At 34.8% G+C, this 22,014-nt stretch overlaps 1 protein-coding gene across 1 annotated transcript; it reads left to right on the plus strand.

Moving 5' to 3' along the window:
- The first annotated feature begins 19,547 nt into the window (after positions 1-19,547).
- On the plus strand, positions 19,548-21,779 carry LOC132697213 (uncharacterized protein DDB_G0271670-like). Its single transcript, XM_060662522.1, has 4 exons — positions 19,548-19,645; positions 19,946-20,638; positions 21,096-21,170; positions 21,227-21,779. Exons 1-4 carry the CDS (start codon positions 19,579-19,581, stop codon positions 21,697-21,699), a joined length of 1,308 nt encoding a protein of 435 aa, XP_060518505.1. The 5' UTR covers positions 19,548-19,578; the 3' UTR covers positions 21,700-21,779.
- The last annotated feature ends 235 nt before the right edge of the window (positions 21,780-22,014 follow it).

The raw sequence follows: 22,014 nt of genomic DNA on the forward strand, positions 1-22,014 counted from the left end.
CCAATAGAAAAAAGGTGGATCGAGCCCTATTCTGGATTGCTGACAATTAATATATTTTCTTCGTTTTCGCTTTGGTGGCTCGTTCGAATGCCGCAAAAACAAAAAAAAAGTCACTCGTTCGTCGAAGTGGCATAAAAATGCGATTTGATGCTCGCGACAGCTTGCGAGAATGGCGGATCGGCAGGCGCAGACAGAGGGGCGAGATGCAGGAGACGGGGATCCGTCGACAGATTTATAATTCAAAAGTAAAACCGGCCGCTATTGTATTCGGATTCATTTCTCTTCCAGATTCCAGATCACGTGTCGGCCATTAGGGCTTCCGGTGCTAAACGAAGAGCAGTTACGGTCCGGTTAACTTGGCGGTCTTTTGCTTTTTTACCACATCAAATTGTTTAGAACCAAACCACGGTAACTGTCTTTTTTTGACATTGCATTAATTCAATATAATGAAAGCAGTAATTAGCACGAGTCCTTATAACGACAACAAAGCCTCAACAGTAAAACATATCGAAAAAATGTTGTACTGAGGAATGCTTTTTCTGTGATAAAAATAATTGCTTATTTTAGTGTAAGGAGAGTTTAATGTACACATTGCGAGTGTTCTATACATATATAATATTGGCAAGCTGCTTAATATTTTTAATTTATTTTTATCATATCATTTGATTTAACACGTTCATAATATGGTTCATGGATCACATTTCTTTTTATTTTGAATAAAATTTGCACACTTTTGTGGGTACGGATGATATTTTTAGGCATAAATTGTGGAGATTCAAAGCGCATTTATTTCAAATTTGTGTGTCCATTATTAATTTCAACATTTCAACACTCTAACACTCTAAATAACACAGAAACCTTGATCCATTTTGGCATAGTTTTTTTTTTCATAAACTGAAGGGTTTAGGTATATGACACAAATTAGTCCTTATTTTTTGAATGTGAAATAAAAATATGCCTTGGTTTAAAAATTAACAATGCCCTCAGTAGCTTTCGAACAGTGAATCTTGATGTTCTCCAGGGGACGGTGATTGGCCCAATGCTCTTTACGTTAATGCGCAATTTGGCTTAACCTTCAAGGAACAGGAGACATGGTCTTTTTTGTAGATGTGTTCTAAGTGTTCTAAGATTAAAGTAAAAGCCAAACAGCGTATGGAATATAAAAAGGTTGGTATGATAAAAATTACTTAACACTGAACGTTGATTAGTCAAACTTTCTTGGTTTCTCAATAAAAAAGGGGAATGCCCGATATAACTGTTCATAGCTTTGACTTTCAAACTTGCCAACACTGCAATTGTATTCTTAAAATAAATAAAACCAATAAAATTAATATTGTATACATTTTTAATAAAATTAGAAAATTAATATGTAAGCATTATCAACTTAGACAGATTATGACTACAAAAATGATAAAAAAGGGTACTGTGCGTTAGTTGATTCACTATTCATTTACTGCAGCATTTTATGAGCTGCAGTTAATAAAACCGTAATTGAACCTTTGATTGTCACTCAAAAATATGTCTTGAAAATGATGAATCAGCGGAAAGATTTATCCAAAATAATAAAAATGTTTGCACAAAGCAACAAAAAATATCACTAGATACGCACAAAAAATAATTTAATATTTAACATGATACCCGCTGAATTTAAGAATAAACCATTTCATGAAAAACAGATAAACTCAAGTGTTTCTCGTTTTTGCTACCAATTGTATTGTATTGTTTTGTAATCTGTTAGATTTAAAAATTTGCAAAAATATTTTCAGCGCCATGTTAAGTACACGCACAGACCGTGAAGTCCACAGTGCGAGATATTATTGTGAGGGGAATCTTATGTTCTAATTAATGTTGTTGGAAATAAATTATTACTCACTACCTTGGCCGTACTAAATAGGTATTTTCTGTTTAACAAAAATATCTTTTTTTTAACTTAATCGAACGGACAATAAAAAGGTAAAATGTTATAGAGGTTATAAGTATAGACAAATAAAAAACATTTAGCTGAAAAGCAAGGCTCTATGTAATTTATTCAGACCCGTTATATTCACGGAATAACAAACCAAAACTAACTTTTTAGTAATCTTAGCCGAAACTACACGTCTCAACATTGAATCAGCAGTGCAATCATGGAATTCTTTATGACACGCTCTAACTCATAAATTACTTTTTAGGGATCTTATTTATTATTTAATTAATGCACATTTAGGATTCATAGACCCTGGCAATTAAATTTTTCATGAAGAAAAAATTGCAATCATATGGCCGATCTTCTAAGTTTTTTCTTTCTTAAGATTTTCTCAATCAGTAAGTGAAAATTCGAATTATTGTTGGTATTATTCCGCAAACACATAAATTCAGTGCTTCAAATTCAGGTTAAATTAATGGAGGTTAGTTGCCCCATAGTTAAGTATACATTATGCTAATGGCTATTCTTTTTTATAAATAATAATTTGCGTTCATAATTATAGTCACTTCATCAGTTCATATCCCTCACACAAAAAGGCAAACACTAAATTTTCCTCCACTGAGGGCGGAATGTAATTAAGGACATCACACAAACCGACAACGCGGAGGTTCTTCTATTTTGAATCAAATTAACCCAGGCGCAATCAATTTTTCAACGAAAAAAACGATTTCCGCTCCACAAGAAAGATAAAATCGAAGGACAGGGATCAATCAATGTACAGTTTGTCGCGCATATGAACGAATTAGTGTGGTATATTTAAAATATATGAAAAATCGCTCGCTACCGCCTAACAGGAAATTTAACGGCATTTGAATTACTGTCAATACCATAGTTTTAATGGTGCCAGTTATTACTGTCGGGATCCGTCCATCTTATCCAACTTACATACAGATTTCATAAAGCGATTGTAAATGCATTAACATTCTTTTTGACTCTGAGTTCTGAAATAATTGTGGGATATATGAAAAAATCCAATTTACATAGTCCATAATAAGATTGATTTAGCAGCATACCTTTAAGACCAAGGCGTTCTTGACTAAGGTTCCTTTGGGTTAGATTTCATCCTTTCCAGTTTTGATTCGTATGCGGCACGTATGTATAATAATCCAAAATGGGCGAGCAGAAGACGTGTTTTCTTGTGGCGAGGTATTACCAATTATTTGCTATATCTCCTAATACAAGTCTTTTTAAACGTGGTTGATATCCAAGTAACCAAAATATCGATATACACATTCTCTCAATACCTCCTCTGTTGAGTTATTGTTATTTTGGATCGTTGAATGAGTAACATAATTATGTTTGTCATTCCACGAATATTAAGATTCGTCGATTGCTTATGCTACAAACAATTACAGGCATACAATTTATGCTTTTAAATTTATTTGACAATTAAAAAGTTGTGGGGAAAAAAGATGAGGGTTCATTTTTTGCCCAAATAAGACTAACAGTTATTTCGTATAACATATCGGCTAAAGAATACTATCAACCTATAAGAAATGGCTAGAAAGATGACAGCACAAAGATAAACAAAATTTAAAATGTATAGTAGTGGGCAAAAAAGATTAAGATACCAGAGGCTGTGCCCAAGAAAGTCGTACTATTTCGCCGGCTTATGATCGTAAATAATGCGTATAGTTCAGTCCCTAGTTACCGACTTTTTTTTATTGACGTTGAAGTTTACTGGCGTAATTATTGATTATTCTATTTCAAAAGTTTTTTGGTATATTTCTTGATGTTGAATAATGTCTGAACAACGAAAAACAAGGAAAAGAGAATCATATGTACGAATTAAAAAGTTACGCTTAAGTGGTCATCAAACTGGACAAGACTGCAAATATGTAAAACTTAAATGTTCGTGGGATCTCTGGTGACTAGTTTGTATATTGGGTCGTTCAAAATATCCTCCAATTTTGCATTATAATCCGACGTATTCATGACGACAGTGGCATTTCCTTTGCTGGTATTATTAGAATGTTTTCGTTTTTGTTTAGATTCCTTAAGGCTTGCATTTCTTCTCTGCTTAAGAAGAAAACGAAGATCTTCCGCCATACATAATGGATCTGTCAAGACATTGCCTGAAAAACTCTTACTTTATGTACAACGGGAAAATTTACCGACAAATAGATGGAGCAGCAATGGGATCATCTCTCTCACCTGTGATTGCCAACCTTTTCATGATTTACTTCGAAAAGAAAGCAATAGAGAAGGCAAATCTGAAGCCAAAACTATGGACAAGATATGTTGATGACGTATTTGTTGTATGGCCTTTTGGCAAGGAGGAGCTTTTGAAATTCCTAGATCATCTGAATTCCATTCACCCAAGGATTCAATTTACAATAGAACTTGAAGAGGATAACAGTCTGCCCTTTCTAGATGTGCACATCAGAAGGACCGAAGATGGACACTTGGAATACACTGTCTATAGAAAACCAACACACACTAATAGATATCTGAACGCTAAATCTCATCACCACCCATCACAGATACAGGCAGTGGCAAATACATTAATTGCTCGGTCCTTCAGACTCACAAACGAGAGGAACAGAGATAAAGAACTGAAGAAAATTAGTACCTATCTTCGACAAAACGGATACCAAAGGCGCACCATCAGCAAGGCAATCAGTAAACAACAACAGCCGCAGCAGAGTGTGCAGGACGAGACCCAACGAAGATCGATCGCTGTCCTGCCATACATCAAGGGGGTTACTGACAAAATCGGCCGAATATTACGGAAACACGACATATCAAGGGCTTACAAACCTGACCATACCATCGGAGCAATACTAAGAAACCCAAAACAAAAAATTACTCTGGAAAACCAAGGAGTATACAGTGTAGCATGCGGATCGTGCAGCCTGACGTATGTGGGACAGACCAACAGAAGGATTTCAGCCAGGCTCGAGGAACATCGTTTAGCCATAAGAAACAAACAAACAACATCTGCTTTGTTTCAGCACCAACATCAGACAGGCCATAAAATTGATTTCGGCACTTGCAAACAAATAGCTAATATTCCTGATTTTAGGACTAGGATTATACGAGAGGCCATCGAAATAGAAAAGTCCGGACACCTCAATACGAGAGACGACGCTCTGCATTTATCCAAACACTTCGAACACTGGGCTGTGTTTTCGGAGCGCGAGCATTGAAGATGCCAAGTGAGATTTTGGCGAAACGTCTGCAGGATTCCAGTCGGATGCAGGATTCCAGTCGGAGTTCAACGAGCGAACGGATGATATCCCGGAATATAGTGTCATCATATATATATATATATATATATATATATATATATATATATATATATATATATATATATATATATATATATATATATATATATATATATATATATATATATATATATATATATATATATATATATATATATATATATATATATATATATATATATATATATATATATATATATATATATATTATATGCCCAATTGTCCTTTTCCTTCAAGACCGGTGAAAGAATTAACTATAACCGAAAATCACCCTCGTATGAATACATAGGGAAAGTTATAACGGTCGAGAACTTGAAAATGTTGTCATAAAACAGAAAAGAAAAAGACTTTCGCTACCTGAAAAGTATTTTTTGCTTTCAACTTTAGTCTTTGATGAGTCAATACTTGTATCTAAAGCTAAATTTCAAGACCTACAGCATCTAAAAAGATTACAATAATAGATTCATTCATCTTTATTTTGCCAAGTTTTTTTTGTATTGGAATCAAAGTTTCTTTTTTATACTTTTGCATTGACAATTTCAATATTTTTTGTATATTCTGTCAAAAAGTATTTTAGTTCAAGTTAGCAATAATTATATTCCAAAATTATTTTTTTTGTTTACCATGTTCAAGAGTAGTATTCCTAAATAAAAATCACAATTACACTGTACTCTTCAAATAATATTGAAATCGTCGTTTTGAAGACGGGTATTTTCATAAACATGTGGAGTGTATTTAAAGAATTGCAGAACATCCCTTCTGAGCAGTCTCACTTTGAACTACTTGGATGTGCCGATTATCGAGAATACGTTTTTAACACTAATAATAACTTAATGATAAACATTCGGAGTAAAATAAAATTTTTTTATTGGCTTATTAAAAGGGCAGAACATCCAACCAATATTTTTTAAATATTTTTTGTTCATCATATTTTGTTGTATACCTTTTGTGTCATACTAAGAAAGCGTATCCACATTGCATCTGTAAATTTGTAACCCACTACAATTTTCAATCGCTACGATCCTCGCGAAATCGTGACTCCAGAATGTCGACCGAGATAAGACCCGGGCTACTGAATGTCTCGTCCCAACTTGATTAAGGCGTCTTCAGACGTATGGCCACCATTATCCAGCATCGCCATCAGTTCAGGTGTGATTGCAATCACTTGTCTCTAATAATGTGTCGATCTTATCTGTGAACCGAGTTGAAGTTCTCTAATTATGTCGCACAGGTAGTATACGTGGTGTAAGGCTGGCAGAAAACGTAACTTTCAGACGTACAATTACCGGAATGAGGTTGAAAATCAATAAAGCATTTCATAATAATATGCGAAATAACTTTTACCGACAATTTAAAGTTCTAAAAGAAAAATAATATATGTCAGAGTTATTGCGAAAAGAAATAAATAAAAACTGGACAAGCATAATAACTGCAGTAACTCTAGAACTAATAAGAAATGAAATTTTCTATACTACAATCACGTTAACTGAAATTCGATTGTTCAGAGTCTCGCTTGACTTGGTGCCTTGGCTTCTTTTTTGCTTTTTGTGTTGGTTGTTGAAAATTAGTGCCTTTACTAATTTTCATATTTGCGTTTAGTACTAACTCAGCGTATGAAGTTTTTATATAAACAGTTCGAAGTGTCGTACCTGGTAAAATGATGTCTTTCTTGAACTTGATTTATGCCGGACTTCCATCTTGATAGTGGCGCGTATAAAACGCATAAACATTAATCAAAAAACATTCTCGGAATATCGCATGACAAATTTATCCTCTTTACGCGCCTAGTTAATGCCCAGAACAGACTTGGTGGGTATCATAATAAAACGCACTGTCAAAGGAAACTATTATTTCAGCTTATCATCTATTTGTAATTGATTCTAAGTCTATTTCAAGTGAAAATGTAGGCAACACCAATACTAAATACAGTTTATGTTATATACCTAAATAACATTGTAAATCACAACTGTACCGGTGACTTTGAACATGTTTATTCAATTTTTTTAAAGAGAGAGAAGTGCATAAAACTCCATTTATTAACACATTTGGAATGCTGAAACAACTTCCGATTTAACCGGTTTGACATTTTTATTTGGCAATTATATTTGGAATCCCGCATTCCATCAGGACAAATACCAAAAAAATACAAAATTTCTATATAGAATTGGCATGTCTTATATTGTAAAAAAAATATAGTTTCATGCCGAATCGGAATATTTAATAAAACATGACCTATTGACGAAACTTCTGGATTCCTCTTTCGTCGGTTTTTTGTTGAGTCAAACTTTGCAAACAGTCTGTTGGTTTCTTCAGAGCTTGACTGAAACTGGCTCGCATTTTACTCTGTACCTGCTTATATATTGCTTGAGGGCGGCGGAGCTGAATGAGTGACATAAACATCGGCTCGGATGACTGATGGAAGCAATATGGGAATATTCCCGCACGCAAGATCGGTTTATAATTAAGTATTTTACCGAAGGGGGTAGAAAAATAGTATTTCAGTAGCCTGTGGAAGATTTTTTGAAATACTAACAAGCCTTTATAGAGGTTACCGTTGAGACAAACTGCGCAAAAAATGGAAGCCCAACAAAAAACTCAAGTAGCTCCGCCAGTTAATCAAAAATTCAGCAATGGAACGTAAGCCCCAACTTTTAATTTTATCGTTTCCATAGCTTACTGGTTATAGTCATGGCCAAGTTTAGGACAAATTGTTATTTTTGAGCCATATTAGAAACAAATATTAACATGTCATATATCATTTTAACGAAAATGTCACGTAGATTTTTGGATATAGTCACGCAATTTTAACGTTCCAGTTAAACCGAGACATGTCAAAAAATTGGCTTACATGCACCTTCTTAACTATATTAAAAATTATCAAATCAACATGTTTATAGCCATCCTCTGTCACCAGGGACATTAGAATAACATAATCAAAATTATTACTGAGCCCGCTTGTAAATAAAGGGCCGCCCATAGTATTGGGCGTGAAAAGGCAGTATAATTGAGAAAATTAGAACGGTTTGAAATGCAAAGAAAAATACACATTTACCTAAAAACTGAAATATATTATGAAAACTTGATTTTATTTCAGTTGGAATTAAGTACTTTTTGCATTTTTCTTTTCCGTTATTAAACTATATCATGACAAATTCGGTGGGATCCCAACTGGTTGTTAAAACTAAAACTAAAGTTTTTATACTTTGTTCATTTGTTCGAAACATAGTTAAATAAATATAACATCAAAATTCAAAAATAGTTCCATGAAATTAAATTATTTAGCACTATTATTTGAATAATTCTTGATGAAATTACACACATTTCTGTTAAGTTAATAAAAAAATCAACCTCAAACTCTCAGGATGAAATGTTGCATAAAAAGTTCAATCGACATCGGCCTACTTACGCTATCCCGTTCCAGTTTTCTACTCATAGTCTACAGTTCAGGTTTTCGTTAAAATTCTACCATGCTTCTCACTAAAAATTGTAATATATTTGTATTATACAAAATAGTAGATTGTATATGTACCGGGATGATAGTTTATAGATACGTACTGCTGCTGGTAATTCTGTGTGCGTACTCTAAGACTGTAAATATTGAAAGGTTTGAAGATACGAGTCCAACAATATCAACCAATAAAATATAAATTTCGGGAGTAGATAGGGTCCGCCCTTTCAGAAGATAGCACCGCTGCGGCTTCCTACCGAGTATCAGTAATAACCCTTCGTTTTATTAAGAGCAACTGATAATTGCGATACTTCGGAACCATAACGCCGAACCACTTTTAATATATTACGGTAATAGTCTTTAATTTTCCACTTGAAGCCTTCATATTCGAGGAAAGAAAAACGCTACTTCTGATCATCAACATGCGCACGTATAATTTATAAATAACAATTTCCTCGACGCGGCGAATTATGAATAATTACGCAACGATCCTGGTATGATTATTTTCCGTGTAGTCGATAAATAATCTTAAGAAGAATGCGACTCGGGTTCGCTCTAGCTGGCAGTTTTCGGAGCAGTGGTGGAACGCCGGGTCGCAAATACGTGTGGCTTCACCATGGGTTCCTTCCTATCCTATCTATTTCATAAATATCCATAAAGTCAGTTTCCCTTTGTTTGAAACTTTATAAAATAAAGGAACCGCCCTTCTAACTTATACCATTTGAACATTTGAAGTACAGGTAATACAAAAAGCATGCCACTTTCATAAAAACTGCCTCTAATGTTGAAATTGTTTATAATAATCAAGAAAATACTGCATCGCAAAAACGGCTAAAAATACAACCACTTCAAACAGAAACTGATTTAGAATAAATATTTACCTGCAAAAGCTGTGAAGTGGATGACGCAAATCATATCATAGAGTTTATTATCAAATGGAAAAGAACTCAATTCAATAAATAGGCTACCTATTAAGGTAACATAAAAGGGAAGGATATATTTTACTTATTATTAAATGTAGTTGCGTACATAATGGCATTTTAGTATTGAAATGGAAATTTTTATGGTAAACAAATATTTCGCAATATCCACATTGATCAGCATCTTTGAATCTTAACCTAGTACACATAGCAAAACTATCCAAGGAACTGGATTTGGGAGCACATTTGTCGAACTTGAAATGTTAAACTTTAAAATATGCGAGATTGACATCCGAAATTCATTAACCAGAAATTTTTACTTTGTCCCTGTACATTCGAATCACCCCTATTTGATGGAGCTTCTAATTTCATTCCAAGTCTGTGGATTTTGTATGTCGTTTAAGCTAGAAGCTCTATTACGTCTACATTTCTGCGCCACTGTCCTTAATCTTCGGTGTGTCGTCGGTAGCAGTGCTCCTAGTATTACCCACTATGCTAATATCGTCCAAGTCTAATCTGTCCGCCTGAAGACCAGCTGCTGTCCAACCACGCACACTGTTGCTCTTATTTATACTTATTGTCTTATCAATCCCAGCCGGGCGATGTTATTGTTTTTCATCTTCTTCTTATTACCGCGCAAGGGATTGGTCGTCGTAAAAACGTCGCTTTGTTTAAGAGCTCTCTCGGAGTCATTTGTTCTGTCAAAGCACTACGTGCGTAATACTTGATAATTTTTTACGAGATAAAATAAGCGCATCCGGGTGAACACTTGGTCTGCCACGTCGTTAAAATTGATCATGTTTTATTATTATGTTAACAAGGAGTGATCTTTTGTTTTTGTATTTATTTATTAAACTTCAAGGAAAATACTCAAGATTTATGGAAACCAAATTTACCAACGATGCCAGCAGAGCAGAGTCTAATAAATGCGCAGCAAATGAAGAGCTCTTTACATTTTAGGTTTGCGAAAAAACTGAAAAGCATAATTTTATATAAAGCTGAAGTTTGTCAAGTCTGACGGTCCTATCAATGAATGTATTGGTATTGTTTTGGAAAATGTATCCAAAAACTAACGGTCGTAGGAAAAGTATAGTATGCAACACCTTTAGTACACTCTTTAAGTAAACGTGCAATGTGCAAGTCAATCTATAAGCGCAGAGCAGTTTCAACTTTCGAGTTCTCACTCCATCTGATTCGCAAAGTGATCTTCGCATAAAATATTGGTAACCCAGATAACAAGAAAATAGATGAGGAATAGGTGTCAAAATCGATACAAGACGTCTTAGCACATGCGGACAATTTTATTAAGCAGGTCAGAAGCAAAGCAATCTATAAACTACGCCTTCGTAGTTGCCAGATTGTGCGTTGTCGACAGTAGTTGTTTACGACTATGTCATTTATCATAAACATTTTTCAATTAATCGGTTCGATATTTTTTCTGCCGTTGAAACGGACAATTAGAACCTGTTTGGCGGGATTACGATTCAACTTTGTCTCGTTGCTCGCCCGTGCAGGAAATAACGCAGTAAGTATTAACGTCTACAGGGTGATGCATTAATACTAGACTCGATTATACCTAAACAACTGGTAATAAAAAGACGTTCTTCTTATCGCAATACAGCTCCCAATCTTTGTTTAAAATTTTAATTTTAGAATGGAGATTTTTATAATTAATGTTTTTTTTTTGGATTCAAGCTATGTCTGCATTTTAAATCCCGAAAACATGATCTTTTTGAGCCCAGTAACCGGTTGCCACCATGTTATAGGCTTATTGTGTTGCGTAGATGCAGTACTTTAAGGTATGTAGAAATTAAATTATTTAATATGTAATAGATCCCTCAAACTTAAAAAGTGGAAACGTAATATTTCTGAGTCTAGGGAACCTATTCTTCTTCAGGTAAAGGTTTTTTTGTATCTATCTAAAAGAAGCTATAAATGCAAAAAGAGCGAAAGTAAGAAAATATGGCATAATACTACAAATGTAGAAGTTCCAACAGTCACTAAGGTTACACCTACATTGCCGTTGCTCTTGCAAATTAATATCTCTGGATATTGTAGGTTGTAGACCACCATGTACCACAACTTTTTATAAAAAATATATTTTTTTAATAAGTAATACAAAAGCAATAAAAATAGCAAATTTGATTATGCCAAAACGTCGATTTTCAAGGAAAATTTTTCGCAAATAAATAATAATTGTACCTAGTACGCCCTTCTTCTTGTAATAAATAAAGTAAGATTGTAATCATAAAAACACAATTCTTGTAATGGTATAGCCCAAATAGAATTTTCATGCAACCCATGTGTTTTAGTTGAGATAAGAATTAAAAAAAATAATTCTCCGGATTCCATATACGAATGCGAATTAAATTATTTTCAGAAACTAATTCTTCAGTTTCCTCTTACGTCCTTAGGGATTGTTCATTTACGAATATTATCACTGAGAATGTTGTACCAACAACAATGTTTTTAGTAAATTTTGTGACTATTGTCGACAATCTGTTACCGATCTGTAGTTAGTACTAACGATTTCAACTTCTAAACTTAACACCAACTTTGTTAGTTGGAAGTATGAGATTATACTATATTTCTTGACAAAATTGTTACACGAAAACAACACAAGTTTTAAAAAATTCATCAGCTTCTCGCGATTAATATCTATCTACCATCTGCATTTATTATTTATTAACTTGGTACTAACGGAATTCATATCCGATATAAATTATTCCCGTGCACTTGCCTTAAATACAAGACAAGACAAATGCCTCCATAAAATATTTATGGGTTCATTAGTAAAACAAACAAAACGCTTGGTTAAAGAATTAGCTAACGTTTTCGTTTGAAAATTACCCGCGGCTCCAACTATTCGCGATATTATATCTGTGATGTATGCAAAGTATATGCCGCGAATAAAAACTGTGACCAAAAATTATTTGAATCTATTATGTGACGTTTTGTTCGGTGAAAGTTACGACCCGTGTGAGGAAAATTGCCGCCCGGTATAAGGATTTACGGCGAAGGTATTAATACGCGATCATATAATTACACACACGATTTTTTTTAAACGATTTAAATTATTAACCGCTACTGAGAAGGAAAATATTAGTAATTACGACTGGAACGTGTTTCAACACAGGAAATTGTTAGACGCTGATCCGTACGCAATTAATAAAAAACTATAAAACAGTGTGAGAAACTGCAGCAAAATAGGGTGTACCACGTTTTATACGAATATACACTCACTTTGGGATACCTAGTAACCCATAACCCTACAAGGCTGGATACGTGGTGACGGACTTATTTAATGTTCAACCTAAGTCACGCATGAACTGTGTTTTTCTTGCATTATTATTATTTTATGTATTTACAAATAATACTTGGTATAATATAAATAATGGTTTTCTGCGTACTAGAAATATAGAGGCCGTGCCGATTACTGATAATACATGAACTTATAAACCAACTATGAAAAACAATTTCGAGAAGGCGCATGCAGAGATTTAAAATCTCGTATTTAACCAATGAAATTGCGACATTTAAAAACCAAAATGGCCGCTGATAGATCGTCATTTTTTCGTAGTATATTCTCAAAACATTTCCAGATCGGATTAAATCTTCAGACCAAAAAAGAAGTTAAGTGAAGTTCTCTGTGAAAATACCATAGCCACCTGAGGCGATCAATTGTCTCCGTAGTATATTATCACTATATTATCTTATAGCTATATTATTATCTGCAAATAATTAGTCACCCAAATTGATAATAATCAATCAAATCTACTTTTAAACTTCTAGTAACTAATTAACTGATATCTAAGTCATTTTGAAGAAAATTCTAATAACGACCAATAGAAACTTCTGCTAACGCATGTATCTAAATTATTCAATCACACCAGGTTTTTAATAATATTTAAACTAATGGAATAGCTAAATTAATTCTCGTATTTCGCCCCCCACCCCCCAAAAAAAATTTGATATGTGTGTCTCTCTGAGCTCTATTTGTACTACGAATTGATTGTCAATTGTTGAAATCTAGTAATCTTTGCCTATAATTACTTACTTACATAAATAAATAGCAAAAAATAGATAAATAAAGACATTAAGTATAAAGTATCCATGGCACTAAGTATTCCTTCTTTTGCCTAAAATGTTACACTTTAATTAAAATTTGGAGACAAAGTTGAATTTACATTAACTAATAAAAGTTGGATTGATCTATACAGTAGGTAAAATAGTTATCGCACCCTCCGTGCATAATTTTATGTTTCCTGTACGAATACCTCTTTATTCTCAATAAAGATACCGCTAGCAACAAAGTTTCAAAATACATGTTTTCAAATGTCAATTTAAACAAATTCAAGAAACTTATAGGTGTATGTAATTAAAATTGGCGCCTAAGGTCATTAATTAAACTAATGGCGAAAAAATTCAAACCACTGAAGAAACGTAACAGCCGTGTTTTTCACGGGCAGTAATTCTTTATGATCTAGAAAAGTTTTGTTAAGCTTTCCTTGGCGCAAGATGAATTCCGGTTACAATCCGTTTTACGTGTGAGGTCTCTCTTAAATTTTATGGCAATTAACTTTGACGCTGGATAATTGCGTTTGCTTGAGTATGTTAACGATTTGAGAAGTTGCGGTTCAGAAGAACAGCTAGTACCGCTTCTTTTAATTATCTTTAAACTAAATCGAAAATACTTGCTTGGCCCAATATTTCCACCGGTTCTGTTATCAGAATATTATACTGATATCTTATCCAAACTTTTCATGTTTACGTAGTTAAGATATAGAATCATTCTCATCGCACACTAATAACTTAAAATTATTATTTGTTCATGTGAATACACGTAAAAATATAATGTTTTAGTCACGTGTATTTTGCAGTCTTATTGGACAGTTGTCACAGTTAAGAAATTCAACGGCAAAAGCTAAGTAATACTTAATAATGGGTGTTTTTTTTTTGGTGTATAGAACTTTAAGTTGGCATTACTATTCAAGATGGCGACCGATTTAACAGCTGTCAAGTGATTTATTCTCAGTTTGGTTTGGCAATTCATCATGAATTCATCAAGTATGGCGTAGATTCGTCGAATGGGTCCAAAACGAGATTGCCGTTGTTCCCGATTTTCATAAGCGAATTTTGTTTAGCGATGAAGCGCACTTCTGGTTGAATGGCTACGTCAACAAACAAAACTGCCGCATTTAGAGCGAAGCTAATCTTCAAGTGTATGTCGAAACACCGTTACATCCAGAAAAACTGACTGTTTGGTGCGCTTTATGGGCTGGTGGAATCATCGGTCCGTACTTCTTCGAAAACAATGATGGCCAGAACGTTACAGTCAATGGTGACCGGTATTGAGTTATGATTACTGACTATTTCATCCCTGAATTGAATAACCATGATGTCCAGGAGATGTGGTTTCAACAAAACGGCGCAACATGTCACACAGCTCGTGCCACAATCGATTTATTGAAAGACACGTTTGGTGACCGCCTAATTTTACGTTTTGGACCTGTGAATTGGCCTCCAAGATCTTGTGATTTAACACCGCTAGACTACTTTTTGTGGGGCTATGTAAAGTCATTGGTCTATGCGGATAAGCCACAAACGCTTGACCATTCGGAAGACAACAATCCAGATTGGACTACATCCGCGCCAGCCATGGCGGTCATGCCAGAAATCATATTTAAAATGTATCGAAAAAAAAAACACCCTTTATAAAGCTATCAGAATAGCTTTATCCTCCATCACTTATGTAAAATGCATCATGTCATCACCCAAAGAGAGGCAACACATTAATTAACCATTAAAATATTTGCCTATCTTGGCTGTAGGATTTTATGACAATGAATCAATTGTGATCTTCTTTGAATGTCATTGTTTCCTTTAGTTATTAGTAGTTATTATTGATTTTACATGGCTTGTATCAACGGTTTTCCTTCATAAATTTTTTTGTAGATTGTGATTAACATTAACATAAACTTTCTTGGCTTCAATGATTTTGTTTGTTTATTATTATTATTTACAGGTCTATTTTTAGCTTGCTTTAGCTATTTTTGCTTATCAACGTGAGCATTTCTTGTAATTGAATTTCCTTTATGGAGAAATTAAAAACCATGTGCTTTATTAGGTGAAGAATATGGCATACGATCTTCACTGCTGATCATTTTAAATTCGATTAGAATTTAAGTAGGGTTGGTATAAAAAGTTAAAAATTGACCACAGTATCCATTTCAGTCCTACCTACTCGCCAAATGCAACTGCGGAAGGGTAAGTAAATTATCTTGGCATGACTGGGCGTTTAACACAACTCTTAATTAATATGTTGCGTGAGAAGCACGCCGCTAGTTGCGGCAGAATTTTACGGTGTTGTTTAAGGTACGTTTCAAGTGCGACTGTTAGTAGTAGTACCCATTACAATAAATATTGTTCAAGAATGAAATGCTAGCTTATGTATTGTATTCATCCTCAACAGCACCCACTCTTTTCATGGCGTTATCTAAGTAACAATTTTTAAATCTCAATTGAGATATTTTTGTTTCTTTTTTTTTCTCTAGCCAAAACCAGGACATTCTAATGTGTCATGTGGTTTGATATGAACAGGTGCATTCCCGGTTTTAGGATGGATTTTAGTTCTAAAATTTGTAAGATTTTTTGAACTACTGACATTCTAGAGAATAAATACATTATTTATTTTCACATCTTAACATGATTGAGAAGAAATAACACCTTGGTAATCAGAGAGTTGACTAGTTCGCCCAAAAACATTAATGTTCTTCATGAATTCTCAATTCTCAATAAACCTGAATAAGTTAAATGCACTAAAATGTATACCGACTCAGCTTAAGTAGCCGCTTTTACAAACGCGGCATATCATAGCAGCAAATAAAGCAAACAATTAAATGAATCAGCGTTTTTCTATCGGTTTAATCAATCAGCTGATGAAATATAAATTGATTAGGTCTCGCGCCCCCTGCCGATCCATCTGTCGAGGTAAATTCAATTTAACGGCTCAATTATATCTACCAATCGGCTCGAGATATTTATTCATAAGGCGGAAGGATGCGCGACTAGGAAGTATTTAAGTATTTAGCAAAAAGCTCTTTTTGCCTAGGGCGTCGTAAGAGTATAGAAAACCAATTTCAAAAACTTGTGTTTGAGAGTGGAAAATGAAAATGGAAAGCAAATAAGTTTGTTCCAACCCAGTATTAAATTAAAATTGTTAAAATTCGCTTTACTTTTTGAAATGTGTTTTAAACAACATTTATCTAAAAATGAATAGGCACAAAGTACTTCTTCGTAGAAATACTACAAGAAATTTGAATACCAAGTAAAGCAGCTCTCAGTATGATTGAAGAGACAGTCTTTTATCAGTCCTAAATATTTAAGCTCCGCAAAATTAGTGCAAACAGTAAATCAGCTTTTGCCCAAGCGGCCCTTATATGAGCAATATTACTGGCAATCGCTAAGACAGTCCTTTGTCAGTTTTCTTGAAAATTGAAAAAAAAAAAAAGTTTCATCAGTCAGTCAATCCATTAGTGTTTGCCCAAGCGGCCAAGAGTTTTTGATTAATCCCCGAGTGTTCCATCAGCATTCGTTTTATCAGTTTAATTAATTACTTGTAGCTCTTTTTTTTAATTCTCCAATATTTGTTCTTTTCGTATATTGAATTGCGTCATCGGGTTATACAAAAAAATCCGACGGTAAGCGAAGCTTTACATACATAATTTAGTTAAGTAGTAAATAACCTCCTTCCTCAATGAATAGAACTTTCTCGGTATAAATTTAGTTGTTGATGAGAGGTGTTAAGCGACCTTTTTTTGTCGGAGAAACCACCCGACATTTTGCTTTCAGGTTTGATCTTGACTCCGCAGTTGTTGTTTGATGTTTATGGTCAGCTTCATTGCTAACACTATTCTATTTCTATTTCTATCTGTGTTGCGTTCTTGTATTTGGTGATCATCCAAACCTAACGACTGATTTGTCCACACATCTTCGTTCCCTAGAAGAGCCCTGTACTCTTGAGGAGGTACAGTAGTTCTTTCATGAGGAGTTTAGATAGCGCCTTCTGTTCAACAAGTTGAACTTCTAGTGCTCTGCTGGTTAGAAAATGAATTAGAGTTTTCTCTCCTTCTAAACACTGTCAACGTTTGCTCCCTATGTAGGGAGGCTAGTGTCAGTCAGGTTTACTACCGGCATGAGTAGTAGCGGGAGTCAAGTCCCAAGCTCATATTCATGGAGGAAATAGCCTCTCAACTGTCACTCCAAATATAGATGTGCTTGTCCGATTGCATTCGGTTGAGATTCTCATGAACACACATAAGTATCGTATTAATCTCTCTTTGGAGTACCTACAATATTAGGAACTATGCAACGGTGAATAGGTTTTCGATATGGAACCGGTCAAGCTATACCGATCATTAAAGAATTAGGCTTGTTAGGAGAATTTGAAGACGCGTGTTTATTTTCGGACTTAACTGGTAATAGTAAAAGCGGGAGCCGGCGTTTTCCCACAGAAAATTGCCAGTTCGCGTCGATAAAAATGCAAAGCGCACAAAAAGCGGCGTCTAAGTATGTGAATGGGCCAGTTAATCGAAACCCGAACGGGCCAATGGGACAGCGGTTGCGGTTTTTTTGCAACCGATCGAAACGTACGTGCGATGAAATGGTAATATCGACTCGGGACACACATTCCCCCCGTAGTCGGGTTGAATTCGCCCCGATTTGAAATTCGAATTGCCTGTTTACGGACGACGGACATGGATCTTTACGGCTCCCATTGTTTTTGCAACTTTGTCGACTTCGGTTTTAGTTAAAGAGGCGAACGAAGAAACGGTTAAAGGGCAGTGGTGTAGTTTATTAAGTTTTTTTGGAAGTTTGGTTACAATCGTAGAATATTAACAGGCTATGAGTTCTTCCCGACTTAAGACGGATACTCCCTTATGTCAGCAAGAACTAAATTCACTTCCGAGACAGCGCAACATTTTTTGATTGGTCATTAATCCAAAATAAACCCAAATGCCACAACCTTTTTCATGTCAAACTTAATCACGGAGTTCTTCAACTCGAGACTGTTGCTTGATGTTCATATGAGGTTCTCGGATCTTGTCAGCTACTGCGTGAGAAAAGCCTTTGGGAATTTTCAGCCAAAAATATCTTGTAATCCTAGTTTTTCTCAATATATTATCAGCTGATTTGACCAGGAAACAAGATGAGGGAAATTGGATGCTTCAGCATGGAGAAAATAGTAAAGTAATCAGTAATAGATTTAAGACATAAATACGTTATAGCGCCTCCCCCTCATAAAGCATCACTGTTTGTAAGATCCTTTTTTACGAGGTCTATTTAAATTGTGACAGTATTCCTCTTAGCTTAATAGCTTAAAAGGGTTGGTCATAAATGGCTAAACTAATTTGAATGTGCACCTGAATGCGTGTATATCATATTATTTTCTTCTTTGTTATATACTTTACATTATTAATGAATTGACCTAAAGAATAGCATGTATACATTTTGCTCATTTCATTTTCATTTGTAGTGCATTATTGCTTTCTATTGTATTGCCTTAAGTATACTTTAAGCATACTCTGCAAATTATTTCTTATTATATAAACAATTATTATACAGTATGTAAAAATAATATAGTAAATTTGTTTTATCAGAGGGCCACTTTCATCAATTTTGGGGGTCGAATATTAATCAATTTTCCAACATTTGGAGAAAAAGAATTATACAATTCCAGGATTTCTCCGTTCGATAACTTTTTTTTGAGGTTGCTAAATTATCGAGTACCAGTTGATGGAAAAAAATTGTAGAAAGCAAGACAATTATCTTAATATAATTTTTGTATGTAACAATAATTCCATAGCAAAGCGGTAAACATGTACGAATTGCTGTAAGATAAAATATCTGTCCTCGAGTGGCAAATTAGATTTACTGATTTGGAAATAATATATTAGAGCAAGTTATTAATGGCTTTTATTCTATCAGTTGGAAGTCTATTCCTCACACGGCAATATGAAATTCCTACTGATTCTTGTGGCGGCTCTGGCCTTTGGTTCTTGTTTCGTCTTGCGTTCAGAAGGTACAGAAAAATATTTATTAATCGATTCAACATAGTCATCAGTCTTTGTATCAGAATAAAAAGCAGTTTGGTATTCATTTTTTTTCGAATATTGCAATAATACACTCACTAATATGTTACACAATAGAGATATTGGTTAGACTTCGCCTAAACAGCTGCTTCTTGTAAATAAAACAAATTAGTTATTTGCAAATTTGAAGGTTTGTTTTTGTTAATAGTTAATAGGTTTTGATATTACTATTTAAACAATATTTTTTCAAAGCAGTTTGAATGTAATGTAATTTTATCTTATGTTTCCAGATGGTTGTACTCAACAATACTATCCGGATCCCACTAATTGTAGTAGATTTTACGAGTGTTCCAATGGCGTGTTAAGTTTGTTTAATTGCTCCACGGGACGATACTTCAGCTCTATATTAAACGTTTGCGTATGGCCCGAAGACTCTGATTGCAAAATTGTCACAGCGGAACCAAACCCCTCCCCATCTACCGCGAGTACCGCTAGTTCCTCAACAAGTGCACCAACAACTGCCTCTCCAGCAAGCTCGGCACCTACAACCGCTAGTCCACAAACTTCACAGTCGAGTACCGCCAGTCCTTCAACAAGTGCACCAACAACTGCTTCTTCGGCAAGCTCGGCACCTACAACCGCTAGCCCACAAACTCCACAGTCGAGTACAGCCAGTCCCTCAACAAGTGCGCAATCAACCTCAGCATCTACCAAATCAGAACCTACAACGGCCAGCCCACAAACTTCGCAATCTAGTACAAGTGCTTCAACAGCTTCCTCGACTACATCAACGACTACCACAAAAGCTCCGACTACAGCTAGGGTAGCTAGTAGCACAACGAGAACAACAGCGCAGACCAGTCGTACAACAGCTAGGTCAACTACAACAAGAAGACCTTCTGTTCCAACGAGGACAACCAGATCGACCACTACGACTACTACCACGTCTACCACGACCTCGCCGACCACAACGAAGACAACCAGTAAGGGAAAGTTTAATGGAATTTAGTAACAATTTGAAGGAAAATTTGAAATGTTCAGACAATAGATCGCCAGATAGTATTATCTAATCAATTTTTGCAAGCGTATTATTTATAAAGAACAGCAACAAAATACTGTCGCCGATTAACGTCATTATTACCAAGTAGATCAGAATCAATTAAATATATTAGATTAAAATTATATTTGCATTAAGTATTTGTAAACAGGCCGATGTTAAGATATGCCACACAGAATGGTACAAAGTTTGACGCAATATGATAATAAAGCTCATTTTCGTGCGTTATGATGTGGTAAAACGTACGACAGCTTATCGACAATCCTGAGGATGAATATTTAATTCAATCAAATGTATCGGCCATTGTTAATAGATAAGTCGTCATATTGTCTGCAATCCTATAAAGTATTTCACGTAACTAAACCGAAAATAATTACTTTTAGGTACTTCGACGACCACAAAACCAACAACAACTACGCAATCCACAACAATTATAACAACAACCACTCCGGAAGAGGGTAAGCATAGTAAAGGCATAGTTTGAATTGGATTTATGACACGCTTTCCTTTCCAGAACCTAGCAATTCGGAAGAAAGTTGTTCTGATTCAAGTGATTCATCTAGCGACTCATCCTCTTCGAGCGACTCGTCCTCTTCAAGCAGCTCATCTTCTTCAAGCGATTCATCTTCTTCGAGCGATTCATCTTCTTCGAGCAGCTCATCGTCTTCGAGCGACTCATCTTCTTCGAGCGACTCATCTTCTTCGAGCGATTCATCTTCTTCTAGCGACTCATCTTCATCCAGCGAGGAAGATAAGAAGAAAAGTGACGAAAAGAAGAACAAAAATTGTTCAAAGAACAATAGCAAGTCAAGTGAAAAAAAACACAAGAAATCTTCTAGTGAAGAAAAGAAACACAAAAAATCTTCGGCCAGTGAAGAGAAAAAGAACAAATCTGGAGAAAAAAAGAAGGAACTTGAAGAAAATCTTGAATTTTTGAAACCGACGAGGACTTTGTATGAACCTATAATGGTAAATCAGGTAGTGTGAAAATGGAATGATAGCATTATGCTATAGTCATTCTCTAAATATAATAAACATACTAATGTGACTTTTTTACTCTAATGGTTTGTTCAAAGTTGCCATTTTCCTAACTGCTTCTAACAACGTTATATTTGCAAAGCAAACGTCTATTCGAAAGTATTATTGATAGAAACAAATTTCATTTCCATTTGCACATACTTACGCATTGACAAATTGGTAATTTGCATAAGCTCGCGTAATCTGTTTTAATAGCGTCGCCATCTTTTCTATTGTCCTGTCATAGTATGCCCATATTATCGCTGTATTCAATTGTTTGCGTAT

The sequence above is a fragment of the Cylas formicarius genome, unplaced genomic scaffold, assembly GCF_029955315.1.
Source record: "Cylas formicarius isolate icCylForm1 unplaced genomic scaffold, icCylForm1.1 PGA_scaffold_1__22_contigs__length_36826433, whole genome shotgun sequence".
Lineage (NCBI taxonomy): Eukaryota > Metazoa > Arthropoda > Insecta > Coleoptera > Brentidae > Cylas > Cylas formicarius.